The 25096-nt window shown below is 40.2% G+C and overlaps 1 protein-coding gene across 1 annotated transcript; it reads left to right on the top strand.

Annotated features, from left to right (window-relative positions):
- The first annotated feature begins 193 nt into the window (after positions 1 to 193).
- Positions 194 to 23796, top strand: LOC138907695 (uncharacterized). Its single transcript, XM_070198300.1, has 2 exons — positions 194 to 487; positions 23662 to 23796. Exons 1-2 carry the CDS (start codon positions 194 to 196, stop codon positions 23794 to 23796), a joined length of 429 nt encoding a protein of 142 aa, XP_070054401.1.
- The last annotated feature ends 1300 nt before the right edge of the window (positions 23797 to 25096 follow it).

Genomic DNA, 25096 nt, shown 5'->3' with positions numbered 1-25096 from the left:
GGAGAGGAACTCCCTTAAGCTCCTCTTAGGGCAAATGGGAGAGGAAATAAAAGACCTCCGAGCTGAGTTGGCCAAGGCTTACCAAGATCAGACCGATCTGTCCGAGCAGGTAATGATACTTTTAAAAGCCTATGGGCTCGATACCGGAACGATGGCTAATTTTTCGGTCTCACAGCTGCAGCAGAAAATTGAGATGATCGAGAAACTCCGTGAGGAGGTCGATGAGATAAAAGCGGAGTCTTTGAAGTGGAAAGAAGGTATGGATCACTTTGCTGCAAAGAAAGAAGCTGCTAGAGCCCAATTATCATCGGCCGAAAACCAACTTCAAAGTATGAAGGAGAAAAGCTCGGTTCAAGCAAGAAGAATAGAGGAGCTCGAGGCTCGGTTGGCCTCTGAACTTGCTAAGGCCGAATCTAACGCCGAAAAGGCAGAGGCTGATGCGGATGCACTCGTGGCCATCTATCGGGCCGATGCTGAAGCTGCCCAGGTCCAAGCAATAGAGGCAGCCGAGACCGCTGATATTCGAGCACATTGGGTCGCTGAATTTGCTAAGTGCCGATCTCGGAGGGAGACCCTCGAGGAGATCCATGCTCGAGGTTTTGATCTCGCTGAAGAGATAAAAAGGGCTAAAGAACTTAAAGCCGATGCTGAAGCCTTGGTTTCCGATGATGACGATAATGATAATGATGACGATGATGGGAGTAAGAGCGGGTCTGAGAATGGGGGGAGGAGGAGGAGCCCGATCGATAAGAGACCTCCCCCGGAGATAACCAAGAAACTTAGCCCTTAGTTTCTATGTTGTAATCAATCATGTAAACAATCTTGTACATATAAAAATATCTTTTTCTTTTGCCGACTTGCTTCTGTTTTGTTTCCTGCCTTGTGAAGATTTTATTCATGCCTTATGAATGTTTTCACAAAGATTTAGGCAATTTGATCGAATTTGGACTTCGTAGCCTTTATAACCGAGTAAGCGCTTACTCAAACTTGAAATAAGGTAGCTCATAGGCTTAGTAGTCGAGTTGAGTGATTCGAATTTGACGTAATACAACTCGTAGGTGTAATATACGAGTGACTATTTCGAACTCGAAGTAATATAGCCCGTAGGCGTAATGGTCGAGTGACTGTTTCGAGCTCGAAGTAATATGGCCCGTAGGTGTAATGGTCGAGTGAGTGCTTGCTCGAACTTGAAATAAAAGTAGCCCGTAGGCTTATTAGTCGAGTGAATATTTCTAACTCGAAGTTATATAGCTTGTATGCTTAGTAGTCGAGTGAATGTTTCAAACTCGAAGTAATATAGCCCGTTGGCTTAGTGGTCGAGTGAATGAGTCAAACTCGAAGTAATGTAGCCCGTAGGCATAATGGTCGAGTGAATTTTTTCGAACTCGAAGAAATGTAGCCCGTAGGCTTAATGGTCGAGCGAATGATTCGAACACGAAGTAATGTAGCCTGTAGGCTTAATGGTCGAGTGAATGATTTGAACTCGAAGTAATATATCCCGTAGGCGTAATGGTCGAGTGAATGATTTGAACTCGAAGTAATGTAGCCCGTAGGCATAATGGTCGAGTGAGTGCTTGCTCTAACTCAGAATAAGAGTAGCCCATAGGCTTATTAGTTGAGTGAGTGCCTGCTCGGAGTCGAAGATTTATCTAAATCCTGTTTGCATAATAAATCTCGAAATAGAGGAATTTTTCTTGGATATAAAATATCAGTAAAGAAGAGAACTTTCTTTGCAAGTCATTATACATGTGTTCATGTTTTGCGTCAGGGCTCGGGCCAACTACGTGAGCATGGTTCGTTTTGATCATTTAGCTCTTACAACTTTTCCTATTGGAACCCTGTTGTTACGAAATAACTTTCTTGCATCAGAACTTGATATATTTGAGGGCTAATGCCCCCCAGTATTTGAGGTCGATTGTAAAGAGGCCTCGGATACTGTCGAATTGTTTCTAAGTTTAGCACGATCATTGGTTGCCTCATTAAAAACCTTGCCGAAAAACCTATTTGGGATAAAACCGGTCTAAGGGAAAAAGAGTGCAAAGCGTGCTTCCAGACCTAGGGCTTCGTATTGAAGGATCCATCCTAGCTCCTGATCGGACTCCTGTAGGGGTTAGTTTCGAAATGTAAACGAATATGGGAGGGTCGTACCTTAGCAGTAGTATCATTTTAGGTGCGACACATTCCAATTGCTTGATAGTTGTTTGCCGTTTACAATACCGAGCTTGTATGATCCTTTTCCGACGTTTTCGAGAACTTGATACGCTCATTCCCAGTTCGGTCCTAGTTTTCCTTCGTTTGGATATCGGTAATGAGGGTGACTTTCCTTAGCACTAAGTCCCCGAGTTTAAAATTGCAAAGCTTGGTTCTTCGATTATAGTATCTTTTGATTCGCTGCTTTTGGGCGGCCAATTGGACGAGAGCAGCTTCTCATTTTTCATCCAATAATTCAAGGCTAATGTTCATAGCCTCGTTATTTGACTCTTCTATTATATATCGAAACCTGGCACTGGGTTCCCCGATTTTGACATGAATCAAGGCTTCGGAGCCATATACTAAGGAGAACGAGGTTGCCCCCGTACTAGATTTTGATGTTGTTCGATATGCCCAAAGGACTTCGGGTAGGATTTCTGGCCATTTTCCTTTAGCGTCGTTCAACCTTTTCTTTAGGTTTTGAATGATAGTTTTGTTCGTTGATTCGGCCTGTCCGTTCCCACTGGGGTGATACGGTCTTAGAAGAATTTCGTCACTTTGCTGCAGACAAACTATTTCCCATTATCACACACTATTTCGGCGGGTATCCCAAATTGACATACGATATGATCCCAAATAAATTCTATAACCTCTTTCTCTCTTACTTTCACGAATGCCTGTGCTTCAACCCATTTAGAGAAATAGTCAGTCATAAATAAAATGAATTTAGCTTTACCTGGGGCCGATGGCAGCGGGCCGACGATATCCATTCCCCATTTCATGAATGGCCATGGGGATAGGACTGAGTGAAGTTGCTCTCCGGGCTGATGGATCATTGGTGCAAACCTTTGACATTTGTCACATTTTCGAACAAACTCCTTTGCACCTTTGCCCATATCGATCCAATAATACCCTGCCATGATTATTTTTCGGACTAATGAATTGGCACCGGAGTTATTTCCACAAGTGCCCTTGTGCACCTAACGTAGGATGTAATCGGTGTCTCCTGGACCTAAGGATACTGCCAATGGTCCATCGAATGTCCTTTGGTATAGCGTTCCATCTGCAGTTAATGTGAATCAAGCATATTTGGTTCGTAGGGCCCTCGAATATTTAGGGTCCAGTGGGAGCTTTCCATTCTTTAAGTATTCAATATACTTATTCCTCTAATCCCCGGTTAGGCTCATAGAATTTATCTCGGCATGACCTTCTTCGATTACAGATCTCGAGAGTTGAACGACAGTCCCCGAGCTTATTTTGCCTTCCTCGACCGGTGATCCCAAATTTGAAAGTGCATCAGCCTCACTGTTCTGCTCTCGTGGAATATGCTGTAAAGTCCATTCTTTGAAATGGTACAAAGTGACCTGCAGTTTGTCCAAATACCTTTGCATTCTATCTTCCCGAACTTCGAAGGTTTTGTTTACTTGATTTACCACCAGCAAAGAGTCACACTTGGCTTCAATGACTTCTGCTCCCAAGCTTTTAGCTAGCTCAAGACCTGCAATCATGGCCTCATACTCGGCCTCGTTGTTAGTCAAACTAGTAGTTTTGATAGATTGCCTAATAGTGTTACCCGTGGGTGGCTTTAAAATGATGCCTAGCCCGTACCCCTTCACGTTCGAAGCCCCGTCCGTAAAAAGGGTCCATACCCCCGATGACTCACCCGACTTCAATAAGAGTTCTTTTTCGATTTCGGGTACGAGGGTCGGCGTGAAATCGGCCACGAAGTCTGCTAAAATTTGAGACTTGACGGCCGTACGGGGTTGATACTCGATATCCTACCCGCTGAGTTCGACGGCCTATTTGGCCAATCGGCCTGATAGTTCGGGCTTGTGCAAAATATTACGAAGCGGGTAAGTAGTTAATGCGCATATGGGGTGACATTGAAAGTACGGCCTTAACTTTCTAGAGGCGCTTATCAGTGCAAGTGCCAATTTTTCTAGGTGCGGATATCTAGTTTCTGCTTCTCCTAAGGTTCGACTTATATAATAAACGGGAAATTACGTACCTTGCTCTTCTCGAACTAGGACACCGCTCACCGCGATTTCCGATACTGCCAAGTACAAGCAAAGTTTTTTGTCTATTTTTAGAGTATGAAGCAGTGGCGGGCTCGATAGATATCGTTTTAATTCCTCTAATGCCTGTTGGCATTTCGGGGTTGAAGCTAAATCGTTCTTCTTTTTGAGGAGAGAGAAAAATTGGTGACTTCGATCTGACAACCTTGAAATGAATCGGCCTAAGGCTGCAATCTGTCCCGTTAGCCTCTATACGACCTTTATGCTGTCCATGATGGCGATATCTTCGATGGCCTTGATTTTATCGGGGTTAATCTTGATCCCCCGATTTGACACCATGAAGCCGAAGAACTTGCCCGACCCGACCCCGAAAGCACACTTCTCGGGGTTGAACTTTATGTTGTATTTCCTTAAAATATTGAATGTTTCCTACAAATGGGTTAAATGGTCCTCTGCGCGCAGGGACTTAACTAGCATGTCATCAATATAAACATCCATTGATTTACCTATTTGATCCTCAAACATTTTATTTACTAGGCGTTGGTAAGTAGCTCCTGCATTTTTTACCCCGAAGGGCATCACATTATAACAATATGTTCCATACTTGGCGACAAATGAAGTCTTTTCCTGGTCTTCCGGGTTCATTTGGATTTGATTATACCCGGAATAGGCATCGAGAAAAGTAAGGATCTCATGTCTGGCCGTGGCATCAATCATGCGATCGATGTTGGGCAGCGGAAAAGAATCTTTGGGGCATGCTTTGTTCAAATCCTTATAATCTACACACATTTTACGTTTGTTCCCTTTTTAGGCACTACAACTACATTGGCTAACCATTCAGGATATTTCACCTCCCGAATGGACCCTATTTTGAGAAGTTTGGTTACCTCGTCCTTTATGAATGCGTGCTTTACCTCGGACTGGGGTCTTCTCTTTTGCTTCACCGGTCTGAACCTAGGGTCCAAGCTTAGCCGATGTGTCATTATATCTGGTGGGATTCCTGTTATATCTAAATGGGACCAAGCAAAACAATCCATGTTATCGATAAGAAATTAAATAAGTCTGTTCCTGAGTTTGGGGGTTAATCCCGTTCCCAGGTATACCTTTCGTTCGGGCAAACGCTCGATTAATATGACTTGCTCCAATTCTTCGATCGTTGATTGGGTAGCGTCGGAATCATCGGGAAGCATGAAGGATCGAGGAATCCTATGATCATCATCTTCATCGATCTTCTGATTTTCTGGTTGGGTTAAAGCTGGTGTCTGTGATTGCTATTTGGCATCTTGTTCCCCTTTTGAGCTCGATCCCTTTATTGGCGAAGGCGAAGATATCAGATTCGCTTCCTCAACGGCAAACATTTCTCTTGCGGCCGGTTGCTCTCCGTACACTATTATGACCCCCCTCGATGTTGGGAATTTAAGAACCTAGTGTAGGGTCGAAGGTACAACTCTCATGTTGTGGATCCATGGCCTTCCAAAAAGGGCATTGTACCTCATGTCGCCTTCTATTACGTGGAACTTCATTTCCTGGATGGTCCCGGCCACGTTTATTGGCAGAATTATCTCGCCTTTGGTGGTTTCACATGCCATATTGAATCCGTTTAGGACCAGGGTCGCGGGTACGATCTGGTCCTGTAGATCGAGTTGTTGTACGACCTTCAATCTAATGATGTTGGCCGAGCTCCCTAGATCAATTAACACATGCTTAACTTTAGTTTTATTCATAAGTACAGACATTACCAATGCATTGTTATGAGGTTGTATGACTCCTTCTGCATCTTCATCATTGAAGGACAAAGATCCTATGGGTGCGTAATCCTGAGTTCGAGATCGCTTTTCTCTCACAATCGATGTCTTAGTGCGTTTAAGAACCGGTCCTTGAGGGGTATCGACGCCGCCGATGATCATGTGAATGACGTGCTGTGGTTCTTCTTGTTCATTTTGCTTGCAGAAATCCCTGTTTTTGAAATGGTTCTTCGCCCTGTTGCTTAAATATTCTCGAAGATGCCCTTTATTGAATAACCGGGCTACCTCCTCTCTTAGATGCCTGCAATCTTACGTTCTGTGGCCATGGGTGCCATTATATTCACACATTTGATTGGGATTTCTCTCGACAGGATCGATCTGCATGGGTCGAGGCCATTTAGTATCTTTGATGCGTCCGATAGACGACACGATGGCAGAAGCATCAATACTGAAGTCATACTCCGATAACCGAGGCACTTCCTTAGATTCGGTAGGCCTGTCGAACCCACTTCTATTCATCAGTCCCCGAGGCCCTTGACCTCGATCACTTCTTTTGTTGATTTGTTCGGGGTTACATCTCGATTCATTGATTATGTGGTTTCTGTTATACGGTCGATATCGATCCCTGATCGGACCTTGTTCTCAATTGATATCCTTTCGAACAACGGGTTCAGCCCCCAACTGATCATCTTCGACTCTAATTTTTGATTGGTATCGATTGTGCACATCGGCCCAAGTGTTAGCTGGATACTCGATCAAGTTATGCTTCAGTCGTCGGGATGCCGTCGAATTTCATTCGTTCAAACTTTGAGTGAAAGCTTGAACAGCCCAATCGTCTGTGACTGGTGGAAGATCCATACGTTCCATTTGAAAACGATATACGAAATCCCTTAGCATCTATTTATCCTTTTGTCTTACCTTGAAAAAGTTTGATTTCCTTGTTGCGAGCTTTATGGCCCCGGCGTGTGCCTTTAAGAAAGAATCTTCTAACATGGCAAATGAGTCGATCGAAGTCGGTGGTAGGTTGTGATACCAAATCATTGCTCCCTTTGAGAGGGTCTCTCTGAAGTTTTTCAACAACACAGATTCGATTTCATCGTTCTCCAAATCATTACCCTTGATGGCGCACGTGTAAGAGGTGACTTGTTCGTTGGGATCGGTCATTCCGTTATATTTGGGAATTTCGGGCATACGGAATTTTTTGGGGATTGGTTTTGGGGCTGTGCTCGAGGGGAAAGGCTTTTGCACGAATTTTTTGGAATCCAACCCTTTTATCATTGGTGGAGCCCCCGGGATCTGATCGACCCTGGAATTATATGTTTCTACTTTTTTATCGTTGGCTTCGACTCGCTTTGTGAGCTCCTCAAGTATTTTAGCGATTTCGGGAGTAGTCCCCGATTCCTGCTCATTTGACCTCACTATGGCTGGCTCCGTTCTGTGGGTAATTTCTCGGGGTAGACTGGGATCCGGCCTGCTTGGTAGCTGGGTTTGGCTCTGCAACTGAGCTATCGCTACCTGTTGGGCTTGCAACATTTCAAAAATCATATGCAAGCTGACACCGTTTTCCTCAATGTTATGGGTGTTTCGAGTAGCAGACCGAGTGCCACCATGAATGCTATTTTCAGGTTCAGAATGTATGTTTGCCTCAATGGCCACATGCAAATTGATATCTATCGGCACTCCGATCCGAGCTCCAACGGCGTTGACAAGTGGTCTTTCGGTACTGGGTGTCAAGTTGTTGTTCTCATCTTGAAGACCAGCTTCGTTGTCGATAGGTAAGGCCATTTGATTGTTAGTTAGTCGTTGCTAATCCGAAATCCGAGATACTTTCGGAAACAAGCGCAAAACGATGTATTTTTGCAGATTCGTATCAAATAACCACTATTATCCTTAGCCCTACGGTGGGCGCCAAACTGTTTACCCGAAAAATGAATGGAGTTGAATTTGTACGTAGTTCTAAGGATATGTGATATAGATTAATACAAATCATAAAGAAAAATAGACATATCAAATATGGATTGCAAAGAATGCAAAATAAACAAGGTTGTAAAGAAGATGATTTTTAGGACTAAGTAAGATGAATCAATTTATGAAGCTTAAAAGAATAATTCTTGAATATAGGAGAATATGGTGCTTGAATTACAATGTTAGCCAAAATACTGCCCTATACAGAAATGTAGCCATCCTCTTTATAGTGGAGGATCCTACTTTAGATATAATTAAAAATACATAGTGGAAAACCTATGATAAATCAGCTTTTCCCTAATTTTCGCCGAGATTCTCTCCCTTAGTGTGTTTGCAACGACTCTTGTCTGTGAGCTCGAGCTCGATCGGCCTCGGTGTTGGTTGGTATTGCTTCTAGAACTCGATATGGACTCGGGATCAGGTGATGATTCGGACTCGATCCCGGTTGACCTCTGCCCCTTAAGTTCGAAATCATCTCATCATAGTTCGATTCAGACCCGAGCTCGATAATGACTTATAACTCGGTGTTTGATCTATACCCGAAATCCAAAGCTTGTTTGTACCACCTTCGGAACCCATCTCGATATTACAAAGTCTTTCTTAGATCCATTATTTTTCGACCCCGATTAGTCGTACGAAGGCCGAAATCTATTTCGACCGTATACAAATATTTTCCTCGTTTCTCGGGAAGGATGTGATGAGAAACGATATGATTTCTCAATGGCGCGATTGGATTATAAGCTGACGTTCACATTGGGCTCGATCATGACGCACGTGATAGCTGTCCCGTCGATTTAGTTTTTCAAGGCATTTAATGCATGTCAGACGGTGGTCGGCCACCGCTGATATTGAACCGTCATTGTTTCAATCTATAAATAGCCTTTCCGTCTACCATTCATCACTTTTACTTCTTCAATCTTTAGAAAATTTTTCAAGTTCTTTTTCATCTCTTCTGCGTTTATTCGCTGATCTTTCACTCTTTTCTGCAAAATTCTTCTTCTAAACCACCAAATCTTTGTCACCTTCTTTAAATCCAAAAATGGTGAAGACATCAAAAACCGTCCCCCAAAAAGAAAAAGCTTCTTCTTCCCAATCTGCCGCCGACAAGACACCGGTGGATCCACGACCTGAGGAGTGCGTTCTGGTGGCGTGTGTTCTTACCTCCGATTTCAAACTCGATAAAGGTTCGCCGGTTCCTGGCCGATGTGAGCCCTTATCGAGATATATTTGTTCGATAACCCGGAGGCATATCGAGCAAATAAAAAAAGATTGTAACTGGGGGAACAAAGAAGTGGTAGTGCCATCTCCCGAAGAGGATATTACTACTCACGTGAGGGGGTTTTTAAGTGTGTATACTTATCCTTTCACGTTAGGTCCCCTCGACCCTATTATCATAGATTTTTGTCGTAAATACCTAATAACCCTAGGCCAGATCCATCCTTCTTTTTGGCGGATCGTTATTTTGATCCAATATTTTGTGAACAAAATCGAGGGGATGACTTATAACTCGGTGTTTGATCTATACCCGAAATTCGAAGCTTGTTTGCACCACCTTCGGAACCCATATCGATATTACAAAGTCTTTCTTTGATCCATTATGTTTCGACCCCGATCAATCGTACGAAGGCTGAAATCTATTTCGACTGTATATAATCGTGTTGCAGCATTTTAAAATTCGTGAAGTATTGTTGGGTCACATTGTAGCCACCTAACCGATTTTTTGGGTTTAGAACCACATTCCCTATTTGAGATATCCTGAAGTTCGTTTAGTATTTTATGATTTGAGGGTAGAGATAGTTTAGTTCTCGGGAGGGTTCGGAGTGATTTACAACACTTAGTTCCTATCTTGAGGCTTTAAGTTAAAAAAAGTCGACCAATATTAATATTTTGGGGAAACGAACTCAGATTGGTGATTTGAAGGTTTCGATAGGTCCATATGATAATTTTGGACTTGTACATATATTCAGTTGAGCAGCCAAGGGTTCAGGTGCATTTCAGACGTATTTTCTTAAAGTTAGTACTTGAAGAACTTAAGAGAGTTCATAGTTTGGTTTGGACCTTGATTCTAGTTATAATATTTTTGTATGTATTTGGCGTACTTGAACAAGTTCGTATAAGGTATATGGACTAGTCCATATGGCGATAGAGGTCCCCGGTTACTCGGGTGAGTTTTGGAGTACTCAGAGGATGTTTGAAAGTGATAAATTAGCAACCAGCTGCATCAAATGTGTAGTCTAGCCCAGATCGCGTTGCGAGAGGTGGAAGACGACCACCTGGAGGGGACATGATGGGGCTCGCATCACAAGGACCCTCGGCATCCAGTTGCAATTGCTGAAATTTCAGGGTTTGCATAGTTAACTCCTAATTTGTACACAGACTTTATTTTATCATTTTAGGAGCTACTAGATATGAATTTGAGAGATTTTTGAAGGAGATTTCATCTACATCAATTGGGTAAGAAATTCTAACCTAGATATATAATTATTACTTGGATCTATCATCAGTTTACCTCTAAATCAAGGAATCTAAAAGAAAAAAGAGGGGTTTTGACTTGAAAATTAAGAAAATGTATTTTAGGGGTTTTGAATACCGATTTGAACTCAAATTTAGAAACTAATTACATATTTAGACTCGTGAAGTTATGAGTCAATAGGATCTGAGTTTTGCTCTGGATTTTGACCACATGTTGATTTTTAATATTTTGATAAAGCTTGGAATTTTTCATTTGGAGTTGATTCCTATTGATGGAAAAAAAGAGTTGACTCCTGTAGCTTTATTTGATCTCGTTGAGTGTTCTTGGCTAGATTTTGAATGTTTGAAGACCGGTAGTAGATAAAAAGGCATTTTAAAAGGTTGAAGCCTACTTCACATAAAGCAAGTATCCTGGCTAACCTCGACTTGAGGGAGTTTTCTTAAAGTGGACGTATGTGCTACGTGTTTGGCGGTGGCATATATTCAAGGTGACGAGCATATATGTGGGTGCAATGGTTTATTCATGCACATGGCAGCTCCTTAGGCCTTTTTATGACTTGATTGGTTATATGCCTTTACTTGTTGCATGTTTCATATGTTGTATAACTACTTGTGCATTTTACTCATGCTGGAGCAATGCTATAGGCATCCTTCACATGCTAGTTTAACATTTTGAATTTCATATACTTGTATTACATGGTAAAATTGCATAATCATATATTGTTCCTTATATGCACCATACTAGCATATAGATCTAGTTCTCATTATTCATCTGAGACTGTTTGTGCATGTGGAATCACATTCCTATTTTGAGGCATCTGTTTAGGCATGTGGATTCACGTTCCTATTTTGAGGTATTTGTTTGGACGTGTAGATTCACGTTCCTGTATCAAGATATCTATTAGGACATATGGATTTACGTTTCTATTGAATGTGGATGTGGATCCATCCCTCTAGAGTCACTAAATACCAAATCTCACAGACAATGTGGTGTAAGTCTTGTGGACACATAGATTTATGTCGTTTCTGATATGAAGTTAGAGTCTTTATCATGCATATACATTGTAGGCTATTGTTGATGCATCCCTTATGAATGCTACTTGATGCATATTCCTTTATATGCTGTTATGATGCTCCAATACATGTATTGATCATGACACCCGAAGGAACAAGTATAATCTCTCATGCTTTGATTGTGCTTAGTAGATATGTTGTTCGTTGCTGTTTCTTCTATGATTAGCTATATGAATTGCACAGGTTTACAAAAAGTGAGTATTCTCTCCAAAATTTTCTTACAAAACCCTAGATTTTCTCCCTTAGATTTCATTAATCAAAAGCCAAAATCAAGGATAGAATTAAGAATAATAATCAAACCCAAGTTAAGAACACTTACCCAATCCAAGTGGGTAAACATTGCCTCAAACATTTCCCCAATTCGAGCTCCCAATCTCAAAATATGACAAAATGAAGCCAAACCCTAGATTATAATATTCTGCCCAATGCTTTTTGCATTTGCGAATAATCTGTCACTTCAGTGACCATGCTTATGTGGTAAAAATCTCACATCAGTGAGTCCACTCAAACTCCCGCACCCTCGCACCTGCGGAGCTCAATTTCGCTTCTGCGATCCCGCAGGTGAGAAAAACCTCTGCTTCTGCGCAAATCCATAATTCTTCTTGCCTTCACTTCTGCAATCCAATCTCCGCATCTGCGGTCTCGAAGGTGCACCAATTCTTCCATATATATACTCTCCAGACTCTAGCCAAGCTCGCACTTCCGATCACCTGTCAGCTTCTGTGGAATCGCATCTGTGCACCAAACCTTGCAGGTGCGAAATACCAGTAGCAAAACTTCCAACTAACCTTAAATTGATCTAAAACCCATCTGAAACGCACCTGAGCCCCCGGGACCATGTCCAATCATACTAACAAGTCCTAATATATCACCCAAACCTATCCAAAGGCTCTAAACACCGTAATTAACATTAAAAACAAGAATCGTCGATCAAGATCAATCTCTTAAGTTCATAAACTTCCAACTTCAAACCAAGAGTCGAATTCAAGCCTAACAAATCCTGAATGAATCCAAACTTTGCACAAAAGTCCCAAATTACAAAAAGGACCTATTCTAATACCCGAAACAACAATCCGACCCCGATAGCCTCAAAGTCAACTCCCGATCAAACTTATGAACTTTCCAAACATTCAAATTTCTATCTTTCGACAATTAGAGCCAAATAAACCTAGAAACCCAAAATCCAAATCCAAACATATGCCTAAGTCCAAAATCACCATACAAACCTATTGGAACAATCAAAATACGAATCTGAGGTTGTTTACTCAAGAGTCAAACTTGGGTCAAATCTTACAACTTAAGATTCCATAATGAGACTAAGTGTCAATATACTCCAAAACCTTCCTGAAATCAATCCCACCCATCCATGCATTTCACCCAACAACAAATACACAGGGGGAACATCAAATAGGGGAACGAGGCTAAAATACACAAAATAATGAGCCGGGTCATTATAGGTTCATGACAAATATGGTATCAGAGCCAAATCTCCCTCTGTACGATGCTGTGACAAACCTCAGAGAGGACGATGAGCCTCAAGGAGGGATTAATGTGATGCCCATGAAATATTCCTGAAATCAATCCCACCCATCCATGCATTTCACCCAAAAAACAAATACATAGGGGGAACATCAAATAAGGGAACGAGGCTAAAATATACAAAACAATGAGCTGGGTCATTATAGGTTCATGACAAATATGGTATCAGAGCCAAATCTCTCTCAGTACGATGGTGTAAAAAACCTCAGAGAGGACGCTGAGCCTCAAGGAGGGGTGAATGTGATGCCCATGATGTAGGGCGGGCTAATGAGGGAAAATAAAGTAGGACTGGCAGGCTTTTATATTGACAAGCTTCTGAAGAAGGGGTGCACATGTCACCTTAGGTGAATCCCATATCAGATTGGGAGTGGAAAATGAAGAGCTTTATAAGGCATGACACAAGTTCAGATAGTATACGCGCTTTGTGGGCTTGATCTAGCGTATTTAGAAAGACAAATGTGTGCGAGCCTAGGCTTAAAGCGGACAATTAAGACCATGGGCTTGGATCATGACAATTATATATATTTCACGACCCAAGCCCATGGAAAATATTGTCCGCTTTGGGTAAGGGTGTCAATGGTTCAGTTCGGCCGGTTATTTTATAAAATTTGTACCATATCAATTTTTCGATTATTCTATTATGTATAACCAAAATTAGACTTTTCGAAACCGTCCCAATCATGCCAATTTCTCTTCAGTATCGGTACGGTTCGGTTAATTTTTGGTATTTTTTTTAATATCATGTAAAATTCACCAGTAGAAGTAAAATACAATAACATATGTTCTTTTATAGGACTTAGCAAAACTCTCTAAACATATTTACTGTTTAAAGGGTGATGAATTAAGAAAATGAAAAATGACTAGAGTATAGATCCATCAACTATTCTACAACAACGTAAAAGAAACCAAGCAAAGGCAAAAAAAATATAAATCACACGAATGGAAAGATATTAACCAAGTTGGGACTCAAGAATAAAGTCTATAGAAGATTAAATATTCAAAAAGATAAATCTAAATTATATGAAAGGAAACATGTTCAATACATTGTAGTTTGCTACTCATAATCGCTAGAATACTTTGTGTCTTGCTAATGAAGATACTTGAAATAACTTAGTTTAAGTAGAAGTAGCATAATGGGTTTTAGGAATTAGTATTTTGAGTTTAATTACTTGTTGGCTTGTAATAATTTTCATAATTCCAAGGCTCAAAGAAAAATTTAATGCATTATTATTTTTAAACTTACTATATAAATATATTTTTTACATGTAAAATTTATTCGGTACGGTTCGGTATTTTTTCGATTTATTTTCATAAAATAAAAAACCTACCCTAATTATTGGTGAAGTTATAGATTTATATAAAAACCTACGGTTTCTTTCGAAGAAACCTAAAAATTGGTTCGGTTCGGTATGATTCGGTCGGTTTAGTCTATTTTCGAATATCCATTGACACCCCGAGCTTTGGGCTTAGTCCCGCATAAATTTATCTTTTTAGGCTACGCTACATCAAGCCCCAAAAGTATGCATACCATGTGAACTTGTGTCATACCTTATAAAGCTCTTTTTCCTCTCCTATTCTAATGTGGGATTCGCCTAAGGTGACATATGAACCCCTACTTCAGAAGCTTGCCATTCTAGAAGCTTTCCGGTCCTGCTTGACCCGCCTTCATAAGATTGCCCTCCATCTTAGGCATCATAGTGGATGGACTTGAGCTTTGTTATCATCGTCCTGTACTACGAAATGTGCGAGATGGTACCTATTCAGAGGTAGTTGACACTTGATAAGTTAGTAATTTACCAACTTATCTCTTCTTGATACTTAGATATTTGTATAATTTTGTTAAGAAACTAAGGCATTTGTTGAGGTTTATTGGCATATTTCAGGTATTATGTGATTTAGAGACGATACAGAAGAAAACAAGTCAAAATGTGTTAAAATAGACAAATTGACTGCTGTTAGTTAATGCTCTGCGCGATCGCGAAGAGTATTTATGCGATTACGGATGTTCAGGAGAATAGCCATCATGAGCATGGTGGAAGTGCTGCGAATGCGAAGAAGGAAAACTAGTCAGCCACTTGCCAAGTGCTCTATGCGATCACGAGATGGAATGATGCGATCACGGGCCTTCTGTAAGATGTCTATCGTGAACGCGTGGACTCTTTCACGAACGTGATGTGGAAAAGCCTGGTCAGATGCTAGTCAACTATTTTATGCGAACATGTGGTAGATTACATGACCGCGATGCTTTTCTGTGTTGATCATCGCGATCGCATGTTCTCTTTCGCGATCATGATTCACGCAACTGGCAGTAAGTCTGGAAAATTTTGGCATTTCATGTGTTTGGCTTCCAGACCATTTAATACTCGACCCAGCTACTTTGGAAGACATCTTTGGCATATCTCTGGTCTTCTTGACTAGAAAATACAAGCTTTGGAGCTAGGTTTCGTACACACACACTTGGGAATTGAAGATTTGAAGTCATTGGATAAGAAATTCTTAACCTTTTACTTATTTCTTCAATTCTTTGCTTTGTATTGAATATTTAAGTGTGTAGTATCTATTTCAATACTTGAAACTTGTTTATGGGAATATTCATTGTTAAAATTTGGTTTAAATATCTTGTTATGCTTATGAATTGAATGATTTTTATTAATTATGAAGTGAGTTGAATGTTTCTTTAATTATTCTTGTTCTTTAATGTTTCCAAAGGGATTATCTAACCCTAGGACTCGCCCATTAACTTTGAATTAATATTGGAAAAGTAATATGGGGTTAGAAAAAATTAATTAATAAGAACTTGAGGCGTTAAACCTCACTTTATAGACTCTACCTAGGGATAGGATTGAACTACTTGTAGCCATATTCGGGAGCGCTTAATCTCTTAATTGTTTTGGGGATAATTCAACTAGGAAGTCATATTAGTATTCGTAAGAAGCTAGTATAGAATTATTATTCATGAAATACATTGGATCGTTACTTGAGTGTAATTCCCGTTGTATCCATGCTTGTAGCTACTGATCATTTTACCTGCTTTCTAGGTCACTTTACATTTTGCATTTAGATATAATATTTTCTCAATACCTTTATTAGTGTTTGGCTTAGCATAATAAGCGATAATTCTCTTACTTGCCTAATCACCTACATATTTTTCTTTGTGTGATTCGACTCTAAATCATAGTTGGGTAAATTATATTGCATGCGACCTTGTCTGCTTACTTTTGAGAAGTGGATTTGAACGTTATCAACACTACTCTCCATTATGAGTCCCATCAGTGAGGGATAGAGCTAACTGAGAAAGCAGAAGGGCTTGTAGCACGGACAAGTTTAGTGGTGCTCCATCTGGGGCAAAAGTGGTTTTAATCGTGGGTCATTCAGGCCTTCTTAGTCTGAGTCAGTGGTGAATTCTTTTTAAAGTGCTAATCCATCTAGATAGGGAAAACAACAGATACATAAGAAGGGTAATAGTTATTTCTAGTCTGACAACATCCGAGATGTTCAACCTGTGGTAGGAACCATAGTGGTCGTTGCTTTGGTATTGCATGTGCTTGTTTTACTTGTGGTGACAAGGGGAATATTACTAAGTATTGTCTAAAAGGAAATTCTAGTTCTAGCCATGCTACTACACAGTCGCAAGAACTGCTAGAGCTACACAGTCTTAGACTCTGCCAACTAGAGCCGCTCCATAAGGTGCTCGTGGTTAGGTTCGATAGGGTGAACAGGTTTCTGATGGGGAGGGTGGACCGTTGAGATTTTTTCTATGGCCTAACACGATGCCGAGACATCTAATACAGTAGTCACAAGTATTATCACTATTGTTTCTCATGGGGCTTATGCTCTTATTGATCATGGTTCTACATATTCATATGTATCTCCATCTTTTTCCAAATAGTTAGAATAAGGAGTTGAGTATTTTAGTGTGCCATATATAGTGGTGACCCAATTGGGCAAGACTATATTTGTGGATAGAGTCTATAGAGATTGTGTGATATCTATTTAGGGTAGGGACATTGTAATGGATCTAATATTGTTGCCGATGTCTAATTTTGAGGTGATTATGGGTATGGATTGGTTGGCATCATGTTATGCTTCAGTTGATTGCCATGCCAAGTTTATATGCTTTAATTTTCCTAGAGAACCATGTTTAGTATGGAAAGTCATAACTCCTCTGACTTGGGGAAAGATAATATCTTATGTAAAAGCACACCGAATGATTAATAATGGGTGTTTGGATTTTATTGCTACCATTCATGATATGCAAGCGAAGGATGTCACTATTGACACTATTCCAATTGTTCGAGAATTTGCTTATGTGTTTTCAAAAGATTTACCTGCGCTACCTCCAACAAGAAATTGAGTTCAATATTGATTTAGCTCCAGGAACTCAGCCTATATCTATCCCTCCCTATCGTATGGCTCCAGTTGAGTTGAGAGAATTGAAGGTTCAACTACAAGAGCTACTTGATAAGGGGTTCATCAAGTCTAATACATCGCCTTGGGGTGCACCTGTATTATTTGTGAATAAGAAAGATGGCACAATGAGAATGTGTATTAATTACAAGCAATTGATTAAGGTGATGATCAAGAATAAGTATTTGTTGCCACATATGGATAATGTAGTCGACCAACTATAGGGTGCTACTCACTTTTCAAAAATTGATTTGAGATCGGGTTACCATCAACTGAGAATCAAGACCAAGGATATCTCTAAGACAACGTTTTCGACTAGATATGGGCATTTCAAATTTTTGGTGATGTGCTTCGGGCTTACTAATGCTACTGCATCATTTATGGACCTCATGAATAGGGTATTTAATCAATTCTTAGACCATTTTGTGATTGTATTCATTGATGATATTTTGGTATATTCTCGAAGTGAGGCAGAACATGAACAACACACCTGAGAGTTGTGCTACAAGAACTTAGAGAGTGAAAGATTTATGCTAAGTTCTCAAAATGTGAGTTTTGGTTAGGCACAATCACCTTTTTGGGACATGTGGTATTACGAGATGGTATTCAAGTTGATCTAAAGAAGATAGAGGTAGTTCGAGATTGGCCTCGTCCTAGCACTCCTAAAAAGATACATAGTTTCTTAGGATTAGCAAGATATTACATAAGTTTTGTCAAGGGTTTATCAAATATAGCTGCTCCATCAACTCGATTGACTCAGAAAGGTGGTGTATTCCAGTACTCAGATGAGTGTGAAGAAAGTTTTCAGAAATTAAAGATTGCATTGACTATAACTCTAATTTTAACACTACATATGAGTCCATGCAGTTTTACTATTTATTGTGATGCATCTCGAGTTAGTTTGGGTTGTGTGTTGATAAAGAATGGCAAAGTAGTAGTTTATGCTTCTCGACACCTAAAGAACCATGAGAACAATTATTTGACACATGACTTGGAACTTGTCGTATTTGTATTTACGCTAAAGATTTGGCGTCACTATATTTATTGTGAGCCATGTGAAATCTACACTGATCATAAGAGTGTGTAGTACATACTCAAGCAAAATGATCTAAATCTAAGGCAGTAATAATGGTTAGCGTTACTTAAAGATTATGATCTTACTATTTTGTATCATCTGGTGAGGAGAATGTGGTGGCAGACACCTTGGGTAGAAACTCTATGGGTGGCTTAGATTGATTTACTACTAAAGAGCAATTTGTGGTTATGGATACTCTGGCATTGGTCAATCGGGGAGTTCAGATTGATCATACAGTGCCGGGCAAGTTATTTGTAGGTATGGTGACACAATAATCCCTGGTTAGACAGGTCAAGGTTTGTCAATATAAAGATTCCCATCTCGCTAAACTTCAAGATCGAGTGCAGAATGGTGTTGTTAAGTCATATTGATGGCGAATATGTGTTATGTCAATGATCGGTTCCTTTGGTAACACTTATGGGTTAGAGATTAGGTTTAAGGATTCTGTTACTCCCGCAGTTTGGAGATTTTATTTCTGAGAGGCAGACTATTTCACTAGTTGCAGACTGTGGAAGTGTGTTCAGGATTTGACGACTGATTGTATGTGTCATGGATACGGTCAAGGTGGACTTTCAAAAGGTATTGATCTATCTTGGATTGATCCAAATCGATTTGGAAGCCCATTGGTGGGCCTAACGAGAATTTGTATTCTACATTGGGTTGGATTTGCTTATTATAGCAGCATTTCCTATGGGGGTGTCATTGGTGAGAATGGATGTTATTCATGCGTTGATTTGAATCATGTGTTACCTTTTTGTGATATGATGGGTTGTGACACTACTTGATTATTCACACGCATGTCGTTCTTCTTTTTGGCCTTTTGGCGATATTTGAGCGGGATGGCTCTTAAGATGTTGATTTGTTATTGCACCGTAGTCGTTCTTATCCTTTTCCATAGCGCATTATGCTATTCGTCTCCTCATAGTTATGCACTTTACGTGCTTTATGTATTTACATATGTTTTTAGTGAGTATGAGCATTATGGCTCGATGGATTTTCCCATGTGGATTGATATGCATGGGTCCGGTATCGCGCTGCAGTAATATTATGTATGGATCGGATTGTACGCCGCGATAGGGTTATATTTGAAACGATTCCTTGCGCTCATGTTGTGTTTTTCGTTTTTCTCTTGTGGGATGGATTCATAGCATTATGCTCTTATTGTTGTAATTATTAAACTTGTTGGATAGTTCTTTTTGGATCTCTTTCCATTATTAATCATATTCGAGCGGTTGCTTGTTGGCGCACTGATCGCGTCGTATGAGGTTCTTGATGGTACATGATGCGGCATGTCAGTTGAGCAACTTGTGTTGGGTGACACAGGGTTATTGGACCTTGAATCAGTGCAATCAAATTTGTATAATGTATGTTTTGAAGATGAATGTCACTAATAAGGTCAAAATTTGGCAATGGTTATGAGTTTCTACATGTTTCTTTTATCATTTGCAGTATTGCGAGGGTTGGAACAAGGACTTATTTAACATGAGATATATTACTGGCACCAGATTTGGTAATGAGCATCTATTGTGGTCAGAGTATATTTCTACGGGCAAATGAGTGATGAGATACATCGTGTGGTTATATCTTGGGAGCATAATTATAGTTTGATATAACTTGTCGAGATTGATACAATGTATATATATAAGGATTAGATCTTATAATAAATTCCAAATGTTGGAATTTGGTTCTAAGGTTTATTGACTAAGGTTGACTAAAGAATCTTCAGTCAGGTTTGGGTAATAGGATCATATGGATTGAGATGACATGATATACCCATGGTATGTGGATGATGAGTTATACAGTGATTTGGCATATTTGGAACGACCCATAGAATGTTCGAGGAAGAATGTACGATCCGACCAGTACTTTGAGCATTTCGTTCGGAAGTTTGAGACTTTGAGTAGCTTCATATGATACATAATGACTTGCGTGTATGGTTGGTTTTAATTCCGAGAGGTTCAGAGTTGATTTGGAAGAGTAATTCTCAATTTGGAAGCTTTAAGTTTGAAGAGTTGACTAAGGTTTGACTTTTGAGTAACGACCTCAGAATAGGGATTTGATGGTTTCAATAGGGTTGTATGGTGATTATTGACTTGGGAATATATTCGGATTTGAATTTGAATATTCCATGAAGGTTGTTTCTCTATTTGTTGAAAGTTGGCAATTTGAAGAATTGGAGAGTTCATAGGTTTGATAGGAAGTTGACTTCACTAACCCTAGCTTATTGGAACTTGTGTGCAAAGTTTGGTTGTGATCCAGAGTGTTTTAGTGTGATTCGGATGAGTCAGGCGAAGTTGGAATATTGAAAGTTTTGAGAATGATCTCAATGTTGATTCTTGGTTTTGATGTTATTTGTGATGTTTTGAGCCATTGGATAAGTTTGTATAATGTATTTGGACTTGTTGGCATGATTGGACAGGGTCCCGTGGGCTCGGGTGTGATTCGGGGTGGTTTCAGACCATTTTTGTTGAGTTTGCATTTATGATTTTCTGGTGCATCTGATGAGCTTCGCGATCACGAAAGGAGCTTCGCGATTGCATAGGGCTTTTTTGGTCAATTATGCATCGTGTTCACGTAGTGATGTGGGAACTGACTTTGCGTTCGCGCATTGGCTTGGCGTTCGCAAAGTGCGGGAGGAGGGAGGTCGGCAGAGGTTCGCGTATGGACCCTCGCGTTCGCGTAGTGGTGAGGCCTATTGGCCTCCGTGTTTGCATGGTGTTGGCTGCGTTCGTGATGAAGGGTCAGAGGTTGTGTGGATTTTTGTGAATTGAGATCGCGATTGTGGTGCGCAATCGCGATATATACTGCTGGCCAAAGTATTTAAATTGCTCTTTTTGGGATTTTGCCCATTGTCTCATATTTTGAGCCCTAGACTTCGAGAAGAGGATATTTTTAAGAGAAATTTCACCACTACCTTGAAGGTAAGCGATTTTCAATTGGATTTGGTTTTAAATATTGTACCCATAGATTTCTACACCTAAAACTTGGAATTTTGAAAGGAAATCTGGGGGTTTTGTCTACACTTTAAGAGAGTGTATTTTGGGGATATGAGTATCGATTTGGACTCGATTTTGGAAACTAATTATATATTTGGACTCGACAGGTTATGGGTCATCGGATTTTGGTATTGGTTTTGAATTTCGGGCACGCGGACTCGAGTTGACTTTTGTTGACTTTTAGGAATTTCTTCAAAGATCAAAGCTTTATGGATTGAGATCGCTTCCTATAGCATTGCTGACTTTCTTGGATGATGTTTGGCATGAATTTGTGTGATTAGAGGGCTAGAGAGAGATTTTGACGTGATTCGAGGTTGAAGACTAGCCTGGATGAGGTAAGTATCTTGCCTAAGTTTGGATTTAGGGTATCTCCTCGTTAGCTATGATACTTGTTATATGTTGGGATGACGTATATGCAAGGTGACAAGCATATATGCGTGCTCCATGGTTATTCAAGTGTAGACCTTAGGCTGTTATAAGCCTTGTTTTTCTATCATGCTTCTTTGATACCGTGTTTCCTCCACTTGTATGACTATGCGATCTATTATCCATGCGAAAAATTATGTCTAACTTATCTACTTATCTATTTGAGACATGATAGGCTATTTTTCCTATGTTGAGCTATTTGCCTTAGTCATAGTCACATATTTTAGTTATGATATTATATCTGCATGTTATGTTTCTGTCTCTGTGCACTTTTTATATGTTACCTCAGATAGTTTTAGTGTCCTTGTGTGTGACACGGGTTTGAGCTGAGTTATGGCACGTTGGCATATTCTGTGCGGTATATTGATTATGATACTGTGAGATGTTGTCATATTGGTATTTAAGCAGATTGATGACTAATCATGGGCCATAGAGCCATGTTGATATTGATTGTGAGGAGGTGCCTGCGTCAAGGCTCCATATTGGACTGAGTGAAATTGATGGTTGAGTATTCGTATTGATTGTGAGGTGATGCTCAAGCCAGCCCCATATTGGGATGAGTGATATTGATCGTTGACTTTGACCCGATCGGCGCTTGGGCTAGGATCCGCCCCTCCGAAGTCAGGTGATAACCCATGTTACTTTTGGCCCTATTAGTGCAGGCACACGATATGTGCTTAGTGAGGGGCTTATGCCATGCACCCGTATAGTGCAATATGTGTGTGTGTGTGTGTATGTGATGATCCATGGGTATTTTTCCAGGCACCATGAGAGTGCAGAGAGTATGATTCAGGGGCATTGTGCCAGGAACTGTGAGAGTATTGAGCGTATGATCGAGGGGTGCTTGTGCCAGGCACTATGAATGTGATGAGATTGTATATACTTGATTATTAAATTGTGATTGATGATATAGCATGTATACTTGACATGCAGGCATGGATTTGTATTTTCCTTATGGTAACTGGTAATTGATGTTTCTACTTGATGTTTAGAGCTTGAAGTCACAGTTTTATCGTGTTAAATCCCTATCAAAGTGATTTCTGTGGAAAAGTTGATGCCTTGATAGATATACCTGAAAAGCATGCCTATTTCTCTTCTTATTGTGTTACAGTTGAGCCAACAATATTTAAACTGCATTTCCTTACATGCCATTGCTCTATTGTTTTGCTGTTGTTAGCTGTTGAAAACGAGCATCAAACTTTTCCAACCTTGCCTCTACTTTCTCCGAGGTTAAGCTTGCTACTTATTGAGTATATGGGTTCGGTTGTACTCATACTACACTATGCACTTCGTGTGCAGATCTAGGTGTTGCTGATAGCGGTGGTTGCTAGCGAGCTGTTTATCTAAATTTGCTTGGTGATTTTGAGGTAGCACTATAGTTCTGTTCGTAGGCCTTGAAGTTCCCTCCTTTGTCTATTTTAATTAATATTTAGTGTTCCTGACAGTATTATATTTTATTCAGACTTTGTATTTAGTATTCTAAAGAGCTCATGCACTCGGTGTCATTACGACTTTATTTATTTATGCTATTCCACTACTTGAGGCTTATTCTTATCATTGTTGAATTTTATTTCCGCATAATTGTTGTTGGCTTGCCTAAAAAGCAGTGTTAGGTGCCATCACGACTCCGATGGGATTTTGGTCCTTGATAGAAGATGATGGATAAGTTCTAGAAGTTGTTTCCTCCTCACTTCAGCGGTGCATCTTCTGAGGATGTCTAAGACTTCTTAGACTGTTGTCATAAGATTCTGTGTAAGGTGGGATTAGTTGAGTCCAATGGATTTGACTTCACTGTCTTCCACATGCATAGTTCAGCCAAGAGGTGGTGGCAGATGTATGATATGGGCAAGCCAACAGGATCACCTCCTCTTACACGTGCTCAGGTTTCCTAGTTATTCTTGGGGAAGTTCATCCCACTCACGTAGAGAGATGAACTACATAGCCAACTTGAGCGTCTTCAGCAGGTTAGTATGTCAGTCACCCATTATGATACTATCATGCCCCAACCTTCAGGTGTGTAGCCCGCGCCCGGTGCCCTAAGGCCCGAGCGTACCAATCCTGATACTTGTAATATACTCAACCGTATGTGGGCCGACAAGGTCTCTATCGACTGATTACTTGATCAAAAGACATAACCAGCAACAAGGCCCAACATATGTATATATACAACAAGGCTGAGAAGGACAATATAAACACAACGGATCCACTAAGAAGGCCGACAAAGCCACACAAGACTACCAGCCTCTAAAGAGTACATCAACAACATATGGTCGGGACAGGATATCGACATACCCAACTATGTATATACATACAACAACCATACCTATCAGCTCACTAAAAAGCTCCAGAAGAAGGGAGCGTGACAACCTTCAGCTGAGTCAAGGCACCTACTATGAGGTATAATCTGAATCTCTATCTGTACCTGCGAGTATGAAATGCAGCACCCCATCAAGGGGTTGTCAGTACGAAAAATGTATTGAATATGTAAGGCATGTAATGCACATAAATAAAATATGGAATGTGAAGGAAGAGTACAGAAGTCAAACTGAAACTCATAACAAGCCTCTCAGGACATACACTATCACAATCATGGATATATATGCATGTCTGTAAAGATCGAGCCACTCAACGGGGCCATATAATATAGTATCAAGCCACGCTTTTGGGCAAATCATGTTATATCATAACGTACCCGACCCCGAAGAGGACTCGGTCGTACTCGACCTTAATAGAACTCGGTAATATCAAAACTAGCTGCAACATTGTGCACATATAAGTGCCGTACTCGGATGACTATAGCGCGGCTTGGTAAGAAAATAGATGCATATATATAAGTACAATGCAAGCAATGACTTTGAATGACCTTATGGATCTTATCGGAGTGACTCAATGTTTTTATCCTCCGATTATTGTTATGTATTTGTGTTTGTATCAATTGTCGAAGAGTCAACAATGATCATTTGAAGACATAAGAGTCAAAGTCTATCAAGGCAGGAAGTAATTCTGACAAAGAACAATAAGAGTCATGAACTATAACAATATGAATCAATGAGATTCACAACCTTTAATCTTGAGAATAGAGTTCCTTTTGAAGCAACAATGTTATAGTTAAAATCTTTGTAGATCATGCCAAAAGAAAAAAAGTGTGAGCCTTAGCATACTGTAACGATCTGACCGGTTGTTTTGAGCATT

The sequence above is a fragment of the Nicotiana tomentosiformis genome, chromosome 3 (assembly GCF_000390325.3).
Source record: "Nicotiana tomentosiformis chromosome 3, ASM39032v3, whole genome shotgun sequence".
Taxonomy (NCBI): Eukaryota; Viridiplantae; Streptophyta; class Magnoliopsida; order Solanales; family Solanaceae; genus Nicotiana; species Nicotiana tomentosiformis.
Note: the sequence above shows the minus strand (reverse complement) of the source record. Positions and strands in the feature narration are given on the sequence as shown.

Bases quoted from the DNA above. Each gene is read 5' to 3' on its own strand.
- LOC138907695 (XM_070198300.1), top strand. From the start codon at position 194: ATGATCGAGAAACTCCGTGAGGAGGTCGATGAGATAAAAGCGGAGTCT. The intron at 488-23,661 runs GTCCAAGCAATA...ATTCTGTGTAAG, and splicing joins CCGATGCTGAAGCTGCCCAG to GTGGGATTAGTTGAGTCCAA.